Source organism: Meriones unguiculatus, chromosome 15, assembly GCF_030254825.1.
Source record: "Meriones unguiculatus strain TT.TT164.6M chromosome 15, Bangor_MerUng_6.1, whole genome shotgun sequence".
Taxonomy (NCBI): Eukaryota; Metazoa; Chordata; class Mammalia; order Rodentia; family Muridae; genus Meriones; species Meriones unguiculatus.
The window spans coordinates 5537431-5558117 of record NC_083362.1 but is presented as its reverse complement, the minus strand read 5'-3'; the positions used below and the strand labels follow the sequence as shown (position 1 = coordinate 5558117).

Sequence of the window (20687 nt, the reverse complement as noted above, 5' to 3'; positions counted from 1 at the left end):
ACAGGTGAGGGAAAGGCTGCTATTTTGGCCTGCCTCCCTTCACTTTTGGCTGGTGAGTGCATCGACTCCGTGGCTGCCTCTACCGACGCTCTCGCCAACCTTGGCTGACCTAGAAGTCAGTTTCTTTGTCCTTCCAACAGATGTTTTCTAGGACTCCTCCAGGCCTTCAGAGACAGGTTAGGACTGCTGGACCTCCAGCTTCACAGGCTGAGCAGCTACTGGGTTCTTCAGCACGGTCGGATGCTAGCCTGTGTCTAATAAACGCCTTTTATAATATGCATTCATTCTGTCTGTTCTGTTCCTCTAGAGAACCCTCACATATACACCTTCCTTCCTCATTACAAAAGTCTTGAGTCATAGTAAAATAAGAAAGCAAATCAAACAAGTCTTTCACCTGAGCTACCTGCCCCTGGAGCCAAAGCATCCCATGCTCTGGTTCTGCCTCTCTAACCCCAGTCCTGGATGGATGCCTGTTGTCCCCCTGGGCTTTATTAAAACATCACCCATTCTTCTCAGGCCTCTGTGTTCCCAGATCCTTGGCTTCCTTTTCTCCTAATTACTGCCATTAGAAATGACTCATATATTTGAGGACAATGGAACAAAAAATTCCCTCAAGAGAGACAAGAAAAGAACGGTAGCCAGTAAGTCCTTCCAGGCAGTGTTTTCAAATGAAAGAATGGCTGTGGCAGGAGAGGTCTTCATCAATGCGGTGACTTCACCCTGGCCGTCTGGAGAAGACAGGTTTAGGTCCGTAGCTCCTGGAAGAGTGAGGGCCACAGCCTGTATTCTGCAGAGCTGGCTTCCAGCCTCTCCTCCTCCCAGACTTCCTGTTGGAAGCTGCCACCTCCTGATGCTCAAAGTAAGGCCTCTGAGGCCATTTCCTCCCCAGCGATCAGCACCTGAGGTCTGTATGCCTACAGACAGCCCCTGAAGTCAGCTCAGCCTGCTGGAAAGACAGGTTTAGGGTCTTTTCTGGTTTATGCTGGAAAAAAGGGGGAGGGGTTGTCTGGGCATGCTGGTGCATCCTTTAATTCAGCACTTGGGAGGGAGGCAGATCTCTGTGAGTTCAAGGCCAGCCTGGTCTGTGCCATGACAGCATTTTGCTAAATACTGGCACCCCTGCCCAGGCCTGGGTCTATTCTGAGTGTTAAACTGCATATAGCCCACACCCCTGTGTAAACTGTTTCTCTTCCCAGACCCAAACACAAGAAGCTCTGCCAGGCCAGAGGACTCAGCTAAGAAAGTTAACAGTGGAAATGGCAAGTCCAGAAGAACGGATGGAGCAGAGGTGGTCCATGGAAATGCCTGAAGGTGACGAAGAAACAGTGGCTGTGACGTGGAGGGAGGAAGAGGCTGGGCAGAGCCTGGTGGGGGGTGGTCACGTGGGCCACAGGATACCAGTGCCATACAGCAGGCTGCAAAGGTTTCTCCCAGCTGTTCTGCTCTTCAAGCTGAGGGAGTCACCTCTGCAGACTCTACAGCTTATTTGGAGGTTTCTAACTCGGCGGTTGACCTAATGTGCTCTCCTATGGGCTGTGGTCTCACATCGTCAGTTGGGAGGGAAGTCTTTTGCTTGTCATAGGAAACCAATACCTTGTGTACAGCTCATTCCCTTTGTATTTTTTTTTTTCTATATACACTAAGTACAGCTACTCAGTGTGTCCGTGGTTGGGCCTTTGAATGTCAGAGCTACAGACAACAAATGAAGACAATTCAAAGCTCATTTGAGACGCCCTCCAGTAAATGTCTCTGAGAGTCCCTGTGTCATCTGTATCAGTCTACATCAGTGGCAGATGTACTTTAAAAAAACCATGACCAATTACACTTGCCCAGCACGCATGAGGCTCTGGGTTCAATATCCAGTGCTGTGGCTTGGATAAAAATGCTTTCATGCTCTTCTGTTTGAACACTTGGTCCCCAGCTGCTAGTGGTGTTTGGGGGCATTGTAGAAGCTCTGGGGGGTGGAGTCTCAACAGAGGAAGTGGCTCCCTAGGGGTGGGCTAGAGGTTTACTAGGCCAGTTACACTTCCCAATCCTTGTTTCCTGCTCTGCCGAGATGTGAGCAAGGACAGCCTGCTCCTTCCTTCAGCCGCAACTGAAGGGCATTCTAGTGCTGCAATGGACTGTGTCTCCTCAGGCCATGAGCCTCACAGAACCTTCCTTAAGTCACATCTCGGTCACAGCAATGACACAGCATGGAAGGAAGGAGAAGAGGAAGAGAGGCTGGGAGGAAGAACAAAAGGTCAGCTAAAGGAAACCTCAGGCTGGAGAGATGACTCAGGGCTAACAGAGCTTGACGCTCTTGTGGAGGACCTAGTTCAGTCCCTGGCAGTGATTGTCAGGTGGATCACAGCTGCCTGGAACACTAGCTCTAGGGCTTCCAATGCTCTCTTCTGGCCTCCATGGGCATTGCACTCAGGCACAGACCCTCCCACCCACACATACACACACATATAATTGAAAAGTCTTTTACAAACAAAGGAGACCTGGGATGACACAAATTCCAGGTCACTGTGGGCTACAGCTGAGCTCTTGTGCTGTTTGTTTCTTGCAGTTTGGGATACACGGAATGTTCACACGTCATTAAACATGTCAAGCACATCACAAGGGCAACAAATCTTTCACAAATACTCGCGAGCATCTTTATGGCTTTTTATAGGGGACGAACACTTTACAAGTTCTATGTGTCTCTTTCTAAGCTTATTTCCCCCCAATTCTTAATGAAGCTTCTTCCCCGCCCATTAGCTTTCTCATTGTGGAAGGTGTTGCAAGGCCACGAGGGAGGAAGCCCTCCCAGTGGACCCTGCATGTCATAATAGCAACCTGCCAAGTATGATGTGCCCATTGTACAATAGTGGCAGGACTGTTGCTAGAGCAGTCCACTGCCCGAGTGACAAGTTTACTGCTGGTGACTTGATGAATGGCCACTGTTCCTCGGTAGTGGAACCACTGGTAAGTTACCACGCTCCAGTACATAAGCACCTGTCCATGTTCACACAACTGATGCTAGAAAACCCCAGTGGGTCACAAAACAGAACAAGTCGTGACAGTAGGAGTAGGAGGAGAATATATGGGAAGAAGCAGTGGGAAGGAGTGGGAGAGGGGTAAGAGAGGGCAGCGGTGGTGAATAAGCTCAAAATATGGAGCTGCCAAAGGACATGTAATAAGACAGGAACCGAGTGGCATGCTAAAGCTTCCCATCGAAGTTAGGGTTTATACTGACGTGATTAAAAAACAACAGCAACATAACCATTAGCAACCTGATGAAGTAAGCATTTGTGCTATTCACATCATCATCAAAGACAGTCAAGGCAGGAACTTAAGAACAGGAACCTGAGCAGGAACGGAAGCAGAGGCCATGCAGCAGGCTGCTTCCGGGCTTGCTTCCCTGGCTTGCTCAGTTTGTTTTCTTGTGTACATCAGCTCCCAATTGTAGCACTGCCCTCAGTGGGCTGGCCCCTCACATATCAGTCATGAAAATGTCTTATCTACAGACTTGTCTCCAGGCCAACTCTACGGGAACGTTTCCTGATTCATCCTTGTCCCCAGGTGACCCAGCCTTGTGTCAGGTTGAACACACACTTCCTTACTCTTCTCTGTGTCATCCACCCTCCATGCCAGTCTCGGGCTAAGCTGCACACACTTGCTTATCGGTACATCTGGTACCAGATTACTGCCTTGAGTTCTCTGGAACATCAGTGTATCTGCTGGTCACACAGGGTGAAGCCTGCAGAGAGACAGCCAGGCCTCAGCTCTGCAGGGGCCTTCCCAGCTAAGCATGGGAGGAAAGGCTCTGAGCTCTGGCTCCTGTGCCGGCTGGAGTCCATGAGCCCTTGCTCCTAGGGGGCTTTGCTTTGGGCAGGTGGGATACAGAACATACACAGCCTTGGTACCAATTTCTCTTCTAGTTTATTTTCTGTTACAATGATGAAAGACAGCAACAAAAACAACTTGAGGGAAGAAAGGGTTTGTTCCAGGTCTCATGGCCCGTCAGGCAAGTCAAGGCAGGAATTTGAAACAAAAACCCTGGAGGAATGCTGTTTACTGGCTAGCATGCAGGCTCATGCTCAGCTAGTGTCGTTTTACTCTTTTATGTGTATGGGCGCTTTCATCTACATGTATGCCTATGTGCTGCATATGTGCATTGTCCTCAGAGCTCCAAAGAGGACACTGGATCCACCAGGACTAGAACTGGTGTGAACTACCATGAGTGTGCTGGGAATTGAACCTGGACCCTCCTGAAGAGCATCCAGGGTTCTTAAGAACTCTCCAACCCACAGCTAGTTTTCTTCTACAGCCCAAACCCACCTAACCAAGAATGGTGCCACCCGCAGGGGGCTCTGCCCTCCCTCATCAATCATTGGTGAAAGGCACTTTCTCACAGACATGACCACAGGCCAATGGGACCTAAGAAAGTCTTCAACTGAGGTTCCCTCTTCCTAGGTGACTCTACGTTTGCATCAAACTGACCATAAAACCTAATCAGGGCATTCTACTCCTGTCAGTCACCGTTAAGCTACAATCTTCCTTTTCTTGTTTGTCCCCAAGATCTCATGTTAAGAGTACAATATAAAATGTAATTTTAAGAGTCCCAGTCTCTAAAAATCCAAATGTTTTAAAGGTCACTCTAAAAATACAAGGTATGGGCTTTGGGCTCCAGTAAAATCAAACATAAATCACATATCATGGGAGTGCTGAGGCCGCTGTGCCCTTAACTTTTCAAGATGGTGAGAGAAGCCAGGTTAGAAGGCAGGAGTGAGGTTGAAGATGGAGGCTGCCTTGGCACAGTATGGAGCAGTGTCACATAAACCAACAGTGTCTGATCTTAGTCGGTCATCCCTTTATGTTCTACTTGTTTGTGTGTGAGGGACAGATACAAAAGAGACCACTCAGACATGGTCCTACAGAGTTCCTAGGCTTTAAGGAAACACATCTATAAATCATAAAAGAAAGTGACAGCCACAGTGAGTCCAGGTGAGCTCCCTGTGCCTGGGGCGCTCCTGCGGCAGCTGAGGGCAAGCTGAAGACTAGCTGCTCTCTCCTGTGAGGTCTGCTGCGGGACACAGCTGCTGGAACTGGCACCCCAGCACCCCTCCACACACTGGGCTCCGTGCCAGGGCTCAGGGCCCCTGCTCACAACCCGTGTTTGACTTATAGCTAGGTATATTCACAACCCAAGTCCCAGATGATTCCTAAGTCCAGTGGGAGCGTTTTCTGAAAGGGATGGCAGTCAAATCTGACAGACAGCAACACTACTAAAGTTCATTTGTAGGATGCAAATGATTAGTGGATCAGGAGATCAATTCAGTGGCCTCAGTACATACATGTGTGGGGGGGAAGAGAACATGTTCTTGTGTGTGTGTAAAACAGATTTCTTATTGTTCACTTCAATAAAAGTTTTTCCGGTGGCTTCTGCACTGCCACCTGTCATGTGAGTCCAAGAGAGGTGACAACTGTATTCTTTTTATCTCATATACAACCTGCAGAGAAAGCCTGACAGCCATTCCCATCAGGCTTGATGTATGCAGAATGTAAGGAGAACAGCAAATTCTAGTGACGGTGGAGCACTGTGGTGAAGGCCTGGCCTGGGGGGTAAGCCGAGCAGCATTTATGTCCCAGTCTTTTGCAGCATTTCTAGCTATGTGATCAGGGGGTTGGGGAGGGGAGACAGTCATCTCTCTGAACCTCCATTTATTTTCTTCTGTAAAATGGGAGGTGCGTGGTCTCTGTGTCTATTAATAGATGGTAAATAAAATCAGGTAATGAGCGGAAAAGCACAGCCAGGATAAGGATGCCAGCACAGCGTTTTCCCCGAGAACACCACTGAGCCAGCCTCTCTGTTCCTGCAAACTCCAGGAGACCACATTAAGCCGCCCGCCTGTGCCCACCCTGCTTGGCTCTTAGTATTTTGGGTAACGCTGGAAGAATCTGAACATTGAGCTGCTTCGGAGGGACCCGAGGCTAGAGCATCCCTGGGATTGGGAAACCAGTCTTTTGCGCAGCGTCATTTAATGCCACAGTGAGAATTTCCCAAGAGGGGATCAGAACAGGGCTTTGCAAACGGGTGTTCATTTATAATCCTTACTTTAGAGAACCTTTCTAAGCCCAAGTGAGCACTTAGAAGCTTTGCTAATGTTCTCAAAATGTAGATAACCAAATGTTTTTTTCTCCATTTCTTTTTTAAAATATAAAATATTTCTCCTTCATTACAAGGTAATGTTCTGGGACTAGAATGAATCATGATAGCACAAATGTACCTGTTACAAAAAGAAAAACGATACGAGAAATAAAAACAGGGGAAAGGGAAAACGTTGGTATACTCCAAGTGGTGATTTATTGTATGATTTGTCTTTGGACCCTTGATAGAAAAATCAACATCTGCGTCTTAACGGATGTGTTTTTAAAAATGGATGGAGGGAGCCTGCTCGTTTACATGGGCTTGCTCAGGAGTATGCCAGCAGTCTGTTACATTTGAGCGATATATGTGCATGAATGAGTGTGAGCATGGGTGTGTGTGCGTGTGTGAAGGTAAGGAGACACCTTGGGTGTCAGTCACTGCCTCCCACCCACTTTGACACAGGATCTGTTGTTCACTACTGCTTGATTGTCACCAGCCAATTCTTCTGCCTCTCATCTTCTGTACAAGCACATCGAGATTAGAGACACACACGCTACCAGGCCTGGCTTTTCCGTGGGTGCTTGGGACTCTGGAGTCAGGACGGCAGGTTTACGCAGCAAGTACTTCATGTACTTCATAATCTCCCTACATGCCCCTTCCCCTTATTTCTTTGAGGCAGCGTCTCTCACTAAGCCTGGAGCTCATTGCACTGGCTGGTTGGTAAACCCTGAGCTCCTCCTGTCTCTACCTCCGCAGTGTGTGCCATCATCTGATATGGGTTTGGGATCCAAGCTCAGCCCTCACTTGAGCCACTGAACCATCTTCTCCATGGATTACATCTTATGCTCCAAGTTAAACACCACACACACACACACACACAGGTACGCACACTGAAAACCTCACAGATACATATCATTCCTTCCCAGTCTTTCCTGGCTATTGAACCATTCAACACCGGTGAAGGGCCCCGAACACAGAGTTGGTGTCACACGACTCACATCGGACCCTCGGTTGGCTGTGGATGACTTGGCCCTTCCCCTCTCTTTCCCCAAGATTAGAAAGTTGCTGAAGCAGACAGCAGCAGAAGAGAAATGCTTCTAATTTCAGCTTTCTAACTGAGCATTTCCACTACAGAAGCTACACACCACGCTTTTCTTCCCCTCTGGAAACCGAAAGTGTTATCGATTTCTGGGAGTGCTATGAAATACGAGTTACTTTGCATTGCCTTTTGGGTCATCATGATGGAAATCTGACAGGCGGCTCCTGGTGTGCTGGGGTTCCAGGCCCTCCGCTTCTCCAGAGCAGCCAACCTTTCCTCTGACCCCGTGGAAAGTTCACTTGGCTCAGACCATACTGGAGCAGTGGTGCTCAATTTGTAAGTTAATATGTCCCGTTTGAAATGCCTCCAGCGGAGGAGGTCAGGGAGGCACCGCTGTGAAGTCTATTGGAGGAGACTGATGGAGGAGGAATTAGGGGTGTCGGATGGAAGCAGGACAGGAGGCGACACAGAAGTTAGAAAGTCCTTACGCCTGCGTGCCCCAGGGCAACCAGTCTGTGCTGAGGATCTGCTAAGTAGGGGCTCTGGGAACGGCTCAGGTGGACAAAGTGTTTCTCCTGCAAGTGTGAGGACCCCAGAAACCCACACAGAATCCAGGCAGGTGTGCCAGCCTTCTCTAAACCCAGCACACAGGAAGCCAAGACAGGCAGACTCTAGGACAAAATGCCTAGCTAGAGTAGCCAGGCCTGGTGAGCTGCAGAAGGTGGAGAGGCTTTGGTCAGTACAGAAGGTGGAGAGCCTTTGGGGAAGACGCTGAAAGTCAGACTCCACACGCAAACACAAGGGAACACCTCCCCCTGCATCATGGATCACACACATACACATGCAAAGGAGAAAAAAACAAAAACAGAAGCAAAACTGCAGTGAGCCTGAAGTGATTGAATCCACACTGGGCTGCCACGGCCCTCGGGCTCTCCTGTTCATGCGCTGTGTTGGGATGCTGGGCCTGCCCGGCTCACTGCAGTTTTGTTTCTGTTTTTTTTTTTTCTCCTTTGCATGTGTATGTGTGTGAGTCCATGATGGAAGGGGCTTCCTGGGAGGAAACACACGTTTGAGATAAAAAATGCACACACAAGAAGGCGCCGGGGAAGCACTGTGTGGCTGCTTTGCTCGGCTGCTGGTGCCCAGCGGGCACCTTGTGAGTGCGCCCTTTTCTTCCTGAGAACTTACCGGGGTCCCACACCCCGCAAATGGCCACCTACGTGTACTGCCCCCAGAGGCCCCTGGGGAGTGCAGGGTGCTTTCCTGATCCTCTTTGGAGGGAGAGGAAGCCAGGCCTCAACAGACTGAAATTCCACCCTCCCCAGCTAGGCGTCTCAGGCCTCCCTCAGTGTCTCCTCATTGACTGCTGAATTATGTTTCTACACACGCCCATGATTTCCCAAATGAAGCCGACAATTAATTTTATGAGTTATTCTTTTCTCTTTTAATACGCAAGCATTTTAATTCCGCCCCTCCCCCCCTGCTTGAAGGACCTACTCCAGGCTTTTTCAGCGCACAGCACCAACTGCTGTAGGACACTCCAGAGACACTCAGCGGCCTCCGGGCAGCAAAGGAAGTGTGGCTCAGCTATGCGCACACAGCCCTCCTGTTGTTTGGTTTTTTTTTGAGACAGGGTTTCTCAGTGTAGTCTTGGCTGTCCTGGACTCAGGGTTTGTAGACCAGGCTGACCTCCAACTCACAGCGATCCTCCTGCCTCTGCCTCCCTGAGTGCTGGGATAAAATGCCCTGCTTCAACAGCTATTTTCTTTCAGCTCTAACCCTTCCCCAGAGACGGAACCTCAGAAGCCAGGGAGGGGCTGCTCTTTGGAACCCCACATAGCGGGAGGCAGTCGCCTGGACAGCCCTTTGTGCACTTCTGGATATAGCTTGCTTTCAGACAGTCCTGGAAATGCTTTTCTCTCGGGTCTAACAATACCCCCAGGGGTGACCGGTAGAAGTCAGGATGCAAAGTGAGGAGAAGCGGCTGGTGGCCCCTCCAGCAGCCATCCCCCAGCCTCGGTAACAATCACAACACTGTAACACTGCCCCGGTGGAGGGGCACACGTCTAGCCGCACGGGTACCTGGTAAATGTGTGTCTGTGTGAGAGGGCTGGCAGAGCTCAGAGGGCAACATTAGGCAGCTGTCCTTGCCTCCATCTCTGCCTCTCTGGGGCCGGGACTGCGAGCACATGCCACCACACCTGGCCTTTTTACGAGTCCTGGAAATCCAATTCAGGTTGCTATCCAGTGTACCATCTCCCCAGCCCTCGCGTGACCTGATTTGAAAGAACAGCGTACCACCCAAAGGCCTCTCCAGACCCCTCCTCGCAGCCTATCCCAGAGCAGGGAAGAACCAGCACTTTCCAGCCAGGTTACTGTTCTTTCCACTCTCCGTGCGGTTGCCCTCCCTCGCCCTCTCCTCTCCTGTATGCCACCCATGATTTCTCTTCGGCGCTGGCTAGTTTTATGGCTACTTGACACACACTAGATCACGTGGGAAGAGGGACTCTCAGGTGAGGGCATGCCTCCACAAGATTTGCCTGCATGGCGTTTCCTTAATTAGTGATTTCTGTGCGTGGTGCCATGCCTGGTGGTCCCAGGTGCTGAAAGAGAGAAAGCTAAGCCAGCCCTGAGGAGCAAGACAGCGAGCAGCACCCCTCCATGGCCTCTGCATCAGCTCCAGCCTCCCATTTCCTGCCCCAAATTTGATAAATTTTGACCTCCCTCAGTGATGGACCTGGCAAGGCAGCTGTAAGCAGAAATGAACCCTTTCCTCACGGAGTTGCTTTCGGTCGTGGTTACTTTAATCACAACAGTGGAAACCCTAACTAAGATGCCTTCCAGCTCAGCACTTGCAAATTGCCACTCCCTCTTAAACCTGATGTGCCTATCAAGTGCCAGGTACCTACCAGCCAAAGTCTCCAGCCTCAACATCCTTTTAAATCAGGCCTCAGTTTCCCTGGCTGTGCACAGAACTCAAGCGCTAAGGATAAAACTAGGTAGTCACAGTTAACAGTAATAGGGTCTAACCTGCAGCCATGTTCATTCGTAGTTTCACAAAGATTTGTTTTATTTTTTAATTATGTACTTGTGTGTGCTTGCATGTGCATTTGCATGTGAGTGAAGTGCTCACTGTGGCCAGCAGAAGGCGCTAGAGCCCCTGGAGCTGGAGTTAAGGCACTTGTAAGTTGCTCAGTATAGGTGCTGTAGGAGCACCTAACCACTGAGCCATCTCTCCAGCCCCCCGTGTTAGTCATTTCAAGTGTTTCCAAGTTTATTGTCATTTTATTAAACAGACTCATTAAAGCAAAATTTACCGTCTAGGCTATCCGCTGTTTGCCTCTTCAAATGGGTGGTCAGGAATCCCTTGCAGATGGACAAGCCCTGCCCGGCTGTCCAGCATTTTAATATTTCTGCTACTTGCTGGGCAGGCAGCAGTGACTGTTTTTAATTTATAAAGGAGGATTTATGGACTCTCGGATGACAACCGACAGCCAATCAATAAGGGCTGATAATAACAGCGTGTAATATCAAGGAACATTAGGTCTGAGGCAGGATTTGGGGAGAGAAGTGGGCAGTTAGAAACCTTATCATTTGAGAAAAAAGGTCATGGCCCTGGTAAGCAATAAAAATGCCTAAGCAAATAAAACCGCACCTGTGAACTGAGAGCCTCGTAAATCTCTGCACGAGGAAGAAGGCTTTGAGGCCAGGAGGGGAAACTGTGTCCCCCAGCCAGGAGCTGGGCTGCTGCAGGACCGGTGTGGCCATTGAGAAAGGGCCCGTTTATTACTGTTCAGGACAACAACTAGAATCTTCTGGAAAGCAGGGAGGAGCTCTTTCCCGGAACGGCTGAACTCTAAACCCCAGGCGCAGTCTGAGCCCGTGTTGTGGAGCACCTCCTGGCTTTCTGACACTTTGCTGATTATTTCTTTGGGGGTCGGGAGCTTTTATTGATCTTACATGGTTGGCTTGTATAATAAGGAAAAACAAAGCACAAACTTGTGAATTCTGTTCCCAATAATGCTATTGCATATTACTAAAGTAGAAGTGTGAACGGTTCTTTGCTTCGAAATGTGACCACTGGAGCCCAGTGACGGTTCTAGCCCTTGACCAAATCCACAGCTGCGGTGCATTTAGAAAAGTCTGAATCCCCAGACCCTCCAGAGACTCTGTATACGATGGATATGTGTATGTCCATAGACTCTTCTGTCCCCAGCTCCCAGAGAAACGAAGGCTGCCTGGACACCAAGCTTCTCCTCAGGAGCAATACTGAGGTTCAGGACAGGCAGGGAAATCAAACCCCATTGACTCTCTCTGGGTTAGATTTTCTCCTACAGTTCTTGGAATCTGAAGCTCCCCGAGAAATAAACACATATCTATGTTAAACCTTCTTCAAGGCTGACTGACTGGTTAGAATGCCTGTGGTTGTGGAGAGTTGGGACAAGTCCCAAGCCAAAACATCTTGGGTTCTCCTTAGCCCTTGATGTCGTCATTTCCAACCCAATCCTATGGGTGACCTAAAATCCTTAGGACTGACAGGTACATCCTTTTGGTATCTATGAAAACGACCCGTAGCTTCCACCAGCCCAGAGCCAGAGAAAGTCATCAGACAGTGTCTGAGGCCTGTGACGGCGACTTTCCCAGTTTGCTGTAAGCTTTCCACCAAGGCGTTCAAAACAAGGCATCTTGATTTGTGACTTCCTTCGCCCTGTGACAGTGGAACGGGTCCCTGGGGGCACTCTTTGTCTGTGATCACTCACATTCAGTGCCAAACTAAACAAGCGCTCACCCCCTTCCAGGTAAGACCTGTGTTTTTGTAGACAGTGCCCTAGAGAGCTGCACGTTCCAATCAGCCCCGGCCAACCCCAGCCCCCAGGGTCCCACAGGGTCCGTCACCCCCTGGTAGCTCACCTCCTTGTAGAGTATACTCGGTCACCGCCCTGCTGAAGACACCCAGGCCTGCCCCGTTGTAGGCTGCCACCTGGATCTCGTACTGCGTCCAGATGATGAGGTCGGTGACCAGGCAGTAGTTCACCTCTGGGCTGCTGATGTTCCTCTGCTGGTGTTCGCCGGGCAGGCCAGCCAGGCGGTACCTGTGGCAGAAAGAAGGCCTGAGCACAGGGACACCACCACAGTCAGTTGGGCTCACCTGGAAAGAAAGGCAGAGGTGAGCAGGTATGAACTGGGCTTTGAGCTCAGCCCCGACCACAGCTTGCCTTGGCCGATGGCTCCATCCATGCTCTAATCTCACGGTGACCTCGAGTGCCAGGGGAAGTGGAACAGGCTTTCAGCTCTGCATGGTCCTGGGAAAGCTCTGCTGGTTTTGTCGCTGTTGCTTTGAGATGAAGTCTTGCCACTGTAGCCCAGATGCCCTCACGCTTGCTTACCTTGTAGCCCAGGCTAGCTTCTGCCTTGCAGGCATCTTCACGCCTCAGCCTCCCACGTGCTGGGACTGGGACTGCAAGTGTATACCACTCCTCCACCCAGCCCGTTTTCCTTCTGAGAAAATGTAATAGAAATGCTCCCCCAAAGGGGAGGCTGGCCAAAGCCACGCTCAAAACCTACGCTGTTGGTTTAGGCTTATAGGCTTATGCTGTCCCAGCTGCTACAGGGAGGGTATGGAGAGACAGGAGGCTGTTGGAACCCAAATGATGGCTCCCTCCCTGCCTCTCTCTGCTCTGTCTTCCTCTTTCCTTCCTTCCTTCTGAGACAGGGTCTTGCTATGCAGTCCTGGCTTGACTTGGATTCACGATCCCCCCTGCTTCAGCTTCCTGAATACCTGAATTACACAGATGTGTATCATCATGCTCTAAACATTCTGCATTTCAGGTATAAACTGCCAAGCGTATGCAGTGGTTATGAGTCAAGATTTCGGAGCTGATCTCCTGGAGAACAGGGGTGAGAGAAAGGCTGCCTCTTCAGACTGCGTCTCTGGAGGAAGTCAGGAAGCCAGTGGTCTGTGTGCTCAGGGCCTTTCTCCAAGTGCCCTGTTCTGTTTCTATTTAAGAACAGTCTAGATTTGTCCAGAGATAGCCCAGACCTACTGTAAGTGGCTTTGAAAAGGTGTTAAGACTTCTAATGGGCTAGCCCATGACAAATTGCTTTTTTGTGGGGGGGGAGGGGCAGGGGAGCTTTGTGAGTTCTTGGGTAATGTGCCCTTCGGTGCCCTGAAGCAGAAATTTAAAGTTGTACTTATTAACAAGATGCTTACACAAGCCAGCTCTTAAAAAAGTAGGGGGGAAAGCTTTTGTACCGTAGAAAGGCCTTTTCCCGCATTATTTTGATTAGTAACTGTTTTTTCCATGATTCCGTTTATAGAAGTTAATGTACTGAAGTGGCTCAGCTAATTCACAGAGCTTTTCTGGATCAGTTCCCCTGGGTAAAATGAGAGACTTGTACAGTCATCCTGCGGCTCCTCAAAGCGTCCGATTTATAGCCCAGAAGTTGTTCTTGCCTCTGTGAGATGCAGCTTTGCGTGACACCCGGAGAGAGGAAATGATAGACAAGGCGTTCTCAAACAGAGAGGCAGCCGTAAATCCACTAACTTCTTAGAGCACGCTGGAGTCACCGGGGTCTGACGGAGCGGAGGGAAGGGACACACTTGGGATAGAAACTCTCAGACCAGCAAGGTCGCCAAGACCTGGAAAGGCAGGTGTTTCTATGTACTCTGACTTCCCAAAGAGATATGTAAATGGAAGCTCCGGGAAGGACCTGTTGAGCCCTTCCAGCTGAGTGACTGACTGGAATGTCAGTGGCTGCAGGGAGGTTGCAGGTCCAAAGTCTAATTAAAATGCATCTTTGCTGTCTTCCACTGATAGCCATTCCTTGCCTACCCCTGCGTCTGCTTTACCATGCTTGTGACTAGCAAGGATGAAATGAACTAACTTAGCAGATCAGCGGCTTCCAGCGACCACAAGGCCAAGAGTGCCGTAGCTAGCGTCTGAGGTCTGTAGCCCTGAGACTCCCCACTTTGCCCACTCACCTGACACTTTTTTGCCAATGTATGTGAAAAGTGGCCTGATTTATGACTTCCTTCCTTTAACCGCAAAACTTCAAGGAACCGTAATCATGTTAACACATAAAAGTTGAGGTGACCTAAATCTGGGTCCCTGGGCTATGATCACTTATATTTGGTTCCAGAATAAGATCTCTTACCCATCTGAGGTGGAGCTGTGTTTGATGCCCACCTGGTGGGTGGACTGGAGAAGTCTGACCGAACCAGTAGATTCATCATTGATGCCAGAGTCCGCAGGAAGCAGGCAGCTCCCACTGGGGAAGGTGGGTCACTACCGTGGAACCTCTCAAGTGTTTACTTTGTGCCTGGTGCATTCCTGCTCTCTGAGCGTCATGGCCTCTGTAGATAGACCAGCTGTTCCCGCCCGGAAGCCTTCTACTCTGACTCTCTGTCTTACCACAAGCCCAGAAATAACAGAGCTACATGACTATGTACTGAGCCCTTGGAAAGCATAAGCCAAAATAAAGCCCTCAGAGGCAGGCAAGAAATACAGGGGAGAGCGAGAGGATGTGAGAAAGGAAGGATGCCCCTCATCCTGGGATCCTATTTCCGTTACCTGATGACCATGAATCTAGAAACATTAGCAGCTGAAGCCCAAGGTGCCTAGATCTCAGACAAGGGTTAAGTCAGCAAGCTGAGGGTGTGGCTCCTGACAGAAAGCTTGCTAGAGCCTGGCTCCACCCCAGCACCTGGCAAACTGGATAAAGGGGTGCTTGGTTGTAATCCTAGCCCTTGGAAGGTAGAAGTGGGAAGATCAGAAGATCAAGGTCATCCTTGGCTACATAAGGAGTTGGAAGCTAGCCTGGGCCACATGAGCTCTGGCCTCAAAACCAGCTGACCAAACAAAACAGGAAACAACAAAAGACAACTGTGCTTACTGGGGTCAAAATGCTTGCAAGCCCTGGATTTACTGCGTTAGGCCTCCACAAAATCCACCTAGGACTGAAGTAACAAGAGGAAACGCTTTCCTTGAAACCAAGGCCTTGCACATCTTTAAATCTTTAAACCTTAATGCATCCTATACGATATATGACCCACTGATCCTCAGGAATATGTGTCTCCACCGTAAGGACATCTCCCTGCCACCCTCTCAAGAGCGCTGCACTCTCGCCAGGATGGGATGGCTGTCCTTCCCTATACGGCTCTGTCTAAGTACCCCTCCCCCACTCTAAGGTACGGGTGAGGAGCTGTTCAATTATTATTGTTGTTATTTGTATGTGTGGTATAGATGTGTTCATATGTGTGTCTCTGTGTGTGTGCATGTGTGTGTGTTAGCTGTGTACAAATGCATGTGGAAGCCAGAGGTTAACACCAGCCTTCCTCTCTCTTTCACAGGAGTCTCTCACTAAACCGGAAGTTCACCCATTTGGCTAGGCTGGCTGGTAAAGGAACTTCAGAGACCCCCCTGTCTCGTTCCTACCCCCAGGCCCAGCTCTGGGGCAACTGACACATGCCACCATGCCCAGCTTTTACTGTGGGTGCTCGGGATTCACAGTCAGCCCCTCATGCTTGCGAGCCACCCTCTCCCCCACTGAGCCACCTCTCCAGACCCCGAGTAGATGCTTCTTCATAGCTTTCTAGGAGAAATTGCAACACAACCCTTGAAGAGGGCTGGCTCCAGGGGGCCCTTCACTATCAGCCCAGTTTCCAAGGAAAAGCTACGAAATGAGCATTGGGGGACACAAGCCAAGGTCCTTGTTCAGAGCACAGAGCCTGTCCCAGCTGCACACACAGTCTTCTCAGCCACTCAGTGAACTGTGGGATTCACTCCTTGAAAATAGAACAGGCAGGGAGGTCTACTCTGGCCCCGGCTCTGATGCCCTGGCGATGCACCCTGGATGCCCGAGAAGGTCAAGGTGAGGGAGGAGATGGCAGAGCAGCCTCCTTCCTCCTTTCCAGGAGGCTCTGTTACCCTGGAGACCGGCTCAGCCAGAGCAGATGAGTTTTTATCCCGAAATAAACAGAACTTTTTTTCCCTCCTTTTTCTCTTTAAGGACATAACCCTGAGCACCTCTCAGAGAAACATGCCGCCTATTATTATAAATATTTTATCGCTGCGCGAGCATCCTAACTACCTCTTATGGTGTGAGCCACCAAGGTGATTTATTTTCCATTTGCTCCCATGCGTTGTGTGTTGGATCGGACATGGAGCCTGTGCCCTGGAGGGTTCTCGCTTGCAAACAACGATCTGCAAGCTGGAGCCTTGCTCAGAGAGGTTTGCAGGTGAGCACGCCTTAGATGGGTCTTTAATTTCCACACACTTTGATATCTAAGGAAGGCCTGGGGCGGTGTGCCCTCATTTTGGGGGGCTTTCTTGGATTTAAGCTGTCGACATCACAGATGCCCTCTCCACCCCTCCACTCTGAAAGCACTGTCACCAAGAATCCTTTAAGGACAGTAATCCCACAAAGAGAGAGATGCGCAGTCCACCGTGAGGCCTCATAACATCAGGCAGTTTTATTATTAGGCTCTGCGCCCCGAGCGTGTTCAGTGGGACAAACATCACAGCCCCTACTTGACAGGCTCAGCCTCGGGAAGCTTCCTTCTGCTGCTGAGAATGCCAGTGGTTTCGGGGAGGGCGAGCTAATTATTTTCATTAGTTGACGGGTGTGGACATGAGGGAAGGCTGATGTTGAAGGAAAACACATCCGTGAGCCACAAGAACCCTTCCTGTGAGGTAGCAGGAGGATGGGTAGGAAGGTTGGGCCACTGGCAACTGCCACCAGCTGGGACAGAGCCCGGGGCCACTGCTGCCAGATGACATGACGGTATCATTCTGACCTTTTGTAAATGGAGGGTGACAGCTGGGGGCAGAGATGGGGAGACCGTGGGCATTGACTTCCTAGTGGTCATTTAAGCCCCATTAGACAGACAAGGCTGGGCAGCTGGTTAACAGAGAAGCATGGGCTGGCTGGAGGGAACCTTGGGAACAGCGGGGCTGGGATCTGTAGCTCTGGCTCACTCAGAGCAGGGGCTCTGGGTAAAGGCGACTTCTCCCCGGCAACCTTCTCTCTCAAGGTTGTCTCACTGTATGGTTAACTGAGCAGTGGGGAACTGAAGCCATACGTCCTTCAGAGACGCAGCAAATGGCGCTAAAGGACCGACATTTTCAAGCTGGGGGTGGTGACACACTCCTGTCATTCCAGCACGTGGGAGGTGGAAACAAGAGGTCAGGTGTTGAAGGCCATCCTTGGCTACACTGTGAGTTGAAGGCCAACCTGGGCTACATGAGACTTTGATACAGAAAAATACATAAAATAGAATCAGAGAGATGGTGCCCGGTAACAGTGTTCCCTGCAAGGCCGATGATTTTGTGCATCCCTGGGAAGCACACAGTGAAGACGGCGACTGACTGGTGTGATACACGACAGAGTGACGGAAATGCAAGGAAACCACAGCTGATAATCAAAGGGAGGAAAGAAGGCAGGCTCAGCGGGGACCTTGTCCCTGAGGGTTAGAAGAAGTCCACATCTCTCAGAAATACCTTTGGAACTTCTCTCCTGTTGTGACCCTTCCGTACAGTTTCCTCATTTACGGTGACCCCAACTATAAAATTATTTTCGTTGCTCCTTCACAGCTGTAATTTTGCTACAATAGGAATCATAATGCAAACCTCTGTTTTCCGATGGTCTCAGGTGACCCCTGTAGAAGGGTCATTCAACACCCCAGAGGGGTCAGGACCCACAGGAAAGTAGCACTGCTTTAGAGGCATTTGTGATGGTGGATGCCACCTGTAAGGACAGCAGCGCTGGGTCCAAGAGTATCTTCAGCTACATTAATGAGTTCTAGGCCAGCCTGGGCTATAGCAGACCTTTCTCAAGCAGAAATGCAGAAAAAAAAGGAAGCAGCACATTCACAGCTGTCATCCTAGGAAGCCAACTCTGCCCAGTGAAGGCTTCTTTTTGTTAATCAAGCACGCCCGACCCCAGGCCCAGTGTGAGCCAGGGGAGGCGTTTGGAGGGGAAAACGATGAACGGATTCCTGCCTCAGAGAGGCTGACAGAAGTCACAAATGGCAGTGCAAACTCTGAGAGGAGAGGTAACGATTACCCTTAATCCAAATTGATCTTTTCTTCCTTTAATTTGTCTCAACAAAAAACCTCATAGTGACGACATTCATTTTTGACATTAGTGGTGTAATTTTGACATTAGCGGTGGTTTGGGCAAAGGAGGGTCATCTCTCAGACATGCTCTCAGTACACTCAGAAGCCCAACAAGCCTGCTAAGGCTTGGCTAGAACCTGCCCTCCCCTTGGCTCACACACATGTTCATCCATCCTGTCTTATATTTAAAAAATATTGCTTTCATTCCCAATACCTAAACATTGCCAAGTTGTGAGTATATATATATACACACACACATATGTGTGTATACATATATGTAGATATATCTACACACATATGTATATATACATACACACATATACACACACATACACACACATATATGTACATAAATTTCTTTGGGGGCTGGAGAGATGGCTCCGCAGTTAGAGCTCCTGCTGCAGACCTGAGTTCAGTTCCCGGCTCTCTAGGGCAGCAGCTCTCAATCTGTGGATTGTCACCCCTTTGGGGGTTGAACAGTCTTTCCCAGGGGTCACCTAAGACCATTGGGAAACACAGGGGTTTACATTAGGATTCATAGCAGTAGCAAAATTTCAGTTATGAAGTAGCAACAGAAAGAATGTTATGTCTGGGGTCACCACAGCATGAGGAACTGTGTGAAGTGGCTGCAGCGTTAGGAACCACCAACCCTGAGGTGTCACGGAAGCCAGAGGCCTCAACCAGACCAGTGAACCGCTGCGATAAACATCTGGAAATGGAGATGCATGGACGGCGGGCATAGTGTGGAACACTGCGACGCTCTACGGCTTCCATGACAAGATGCTGTCTTTGCTATGTTTCATTTTTGTCTATTTTTGTTTGCTTGTGGGTTTCTATTTTGGGGGGAGGTTGCAAGGGCAGAGGGATATGAGGCGATTAGGGTGCATGATGTGAAACTCTCAAAGAATAAATAGAAAAGTGTTTTTTTTTTTTTTTTAAAGATTGAGAATCACTGCTGTAGTGAATTTGAACACTCTCTTCTGGCCTCCTTAGGTAAACACTTAGGTAAACATACCACACAAATATACACACAATCTAATTTTTTTCTTTGATATGTCAGAAGGTCTGGCAAAATAGAGTAGCAGGCTAGCATAGTAACTGTTGGTTAGTAACTACATCTAATTAATTAGTATTAGGTAAGTGACTGTGCTTCTGAATGTAGACATCTGGTGAGGAAGGCTTCCCAATGAAGAGCCTATTTGCTATTTTTCCCATCATGCCCCCTGCTACATTGGCTCGTGCAACCTCTGACGTTAGTCTGTGTAGCCTCTGAAGGTGGCCACACCCAGGAGTGCTCCACAGAGGTGCTCATTAGCTGTAAACTCTGCTTTGCTGCAGTCTGCAATCCTCCCTAGAGTCTGTCTCTTGACCTGGGACCCCAAAGTACTGACTGGCTTCTACTAACAGTGAACGGACGGCCTGGAGGCTTGTCCGAGGCACTTGCCTGAGGATGTAGCCCCGCAGGACCCCGTTGTGCTCCGTCTCAGGTGGTGGTTGCCACTGCACCATGATGGACTGGTTAGTCCTCCCACTGGCCACGATGTTCTTTGGGGGAGCACTTGGTGGTTCTTCAGGTAACATCAACCTAAAGGTGAAATATATCAGAGAGAGAGGTAAGGGCCAGCGTCACAGCCCAGCCTGAAGCCTTGCTGAGGAGAAAACAAGCCCAAAGCACACAGCTGACCCCACTGGGGCTGTGTGTGCCAAAGGTGTGACAGTCAACATGCCAGCAACTCAGCCAGGAGGCATCGGCAGATGTGTGGCCGACAGAGGGCTTGTCTAGTGCTATGGTTGGCTCTGTCAACTTGACCAAACAGTCTGAATGAGGAGTTATCTACGTTAGGCTGGTCGGTGGGCACGTCTGTGGGGATTGTCTTTTAAGCCGACTGACACGAGAAGATCCATCCCACCGTGGGTGGTGTCATTCCCTAGGCAGGAGGCCTGATCTGTAGAACAGCACAGGCATCTAGCTGAGCACAAGCGAGCAGGCACGTGTGTGTCCGTTTCCCTCTGTTTGTGACTGTGGATGTGATATTGACTCGCTGCTGGAGTTCCTGTCTTGACTTCTCTGCTATGGCCAACAGTAATCTGGAACTGGAAAGCTGAAATAAACCCTTCCTCCCCTAAGTTGCTCTTATCAGGGTATTTTATCACAGCCGCAGAAACACTGGGACCACAGGAAGCTCTGCTTCGTGTTGCGTCCCTGGCACTGTGTACTTTGGGCATGGTGGGCGCATCTGAAGTCTCAGCACTGTGTTGGTAGAGGGGGACCATCCTTGACTACAAAGCGAATTCCAGGCCAGCCTGGACTATGAGAGTCCCTATCCCTGAAAAGAAGGCTGTGCCGTCAGGAGTGACCCGAGAAGGCACAGAGCATCATGGGAAACACTTAAGGAAGTACAGCTAGCTAAAT

At 49.8% G+C, this 20687-nt stretch overlaps 1 protein-coding gene across 1 annotated transcript in view; it reads right to left on the bottom strand.

The window, feature by feature from the left end:
* Sdk1 (sidekick cell adhesion molecule 1) overlaps nucleotides 1–20687 on the bottom strand; it is an 898365-nt gene that overhangs the window by 169415 nt on the left and 708263 nt on the right. The window contains exons 16-17 of the mRNA XM_060368045.1: nucleotides 19719–19859; nucleotides 12069–12250 (exon numbers count right to left, since the gene is read on the bottom strand). Of these exons, the coding sequence (XP_060224028.1) occupies nucleotides 12069–12250; nucleotides 19719–19859 (323 nt within the window). The remainder of the gene's footprint in view (nucleotides 1–12068; nucleotides 12251–19718; nucleotides 19860–20687) is intronic.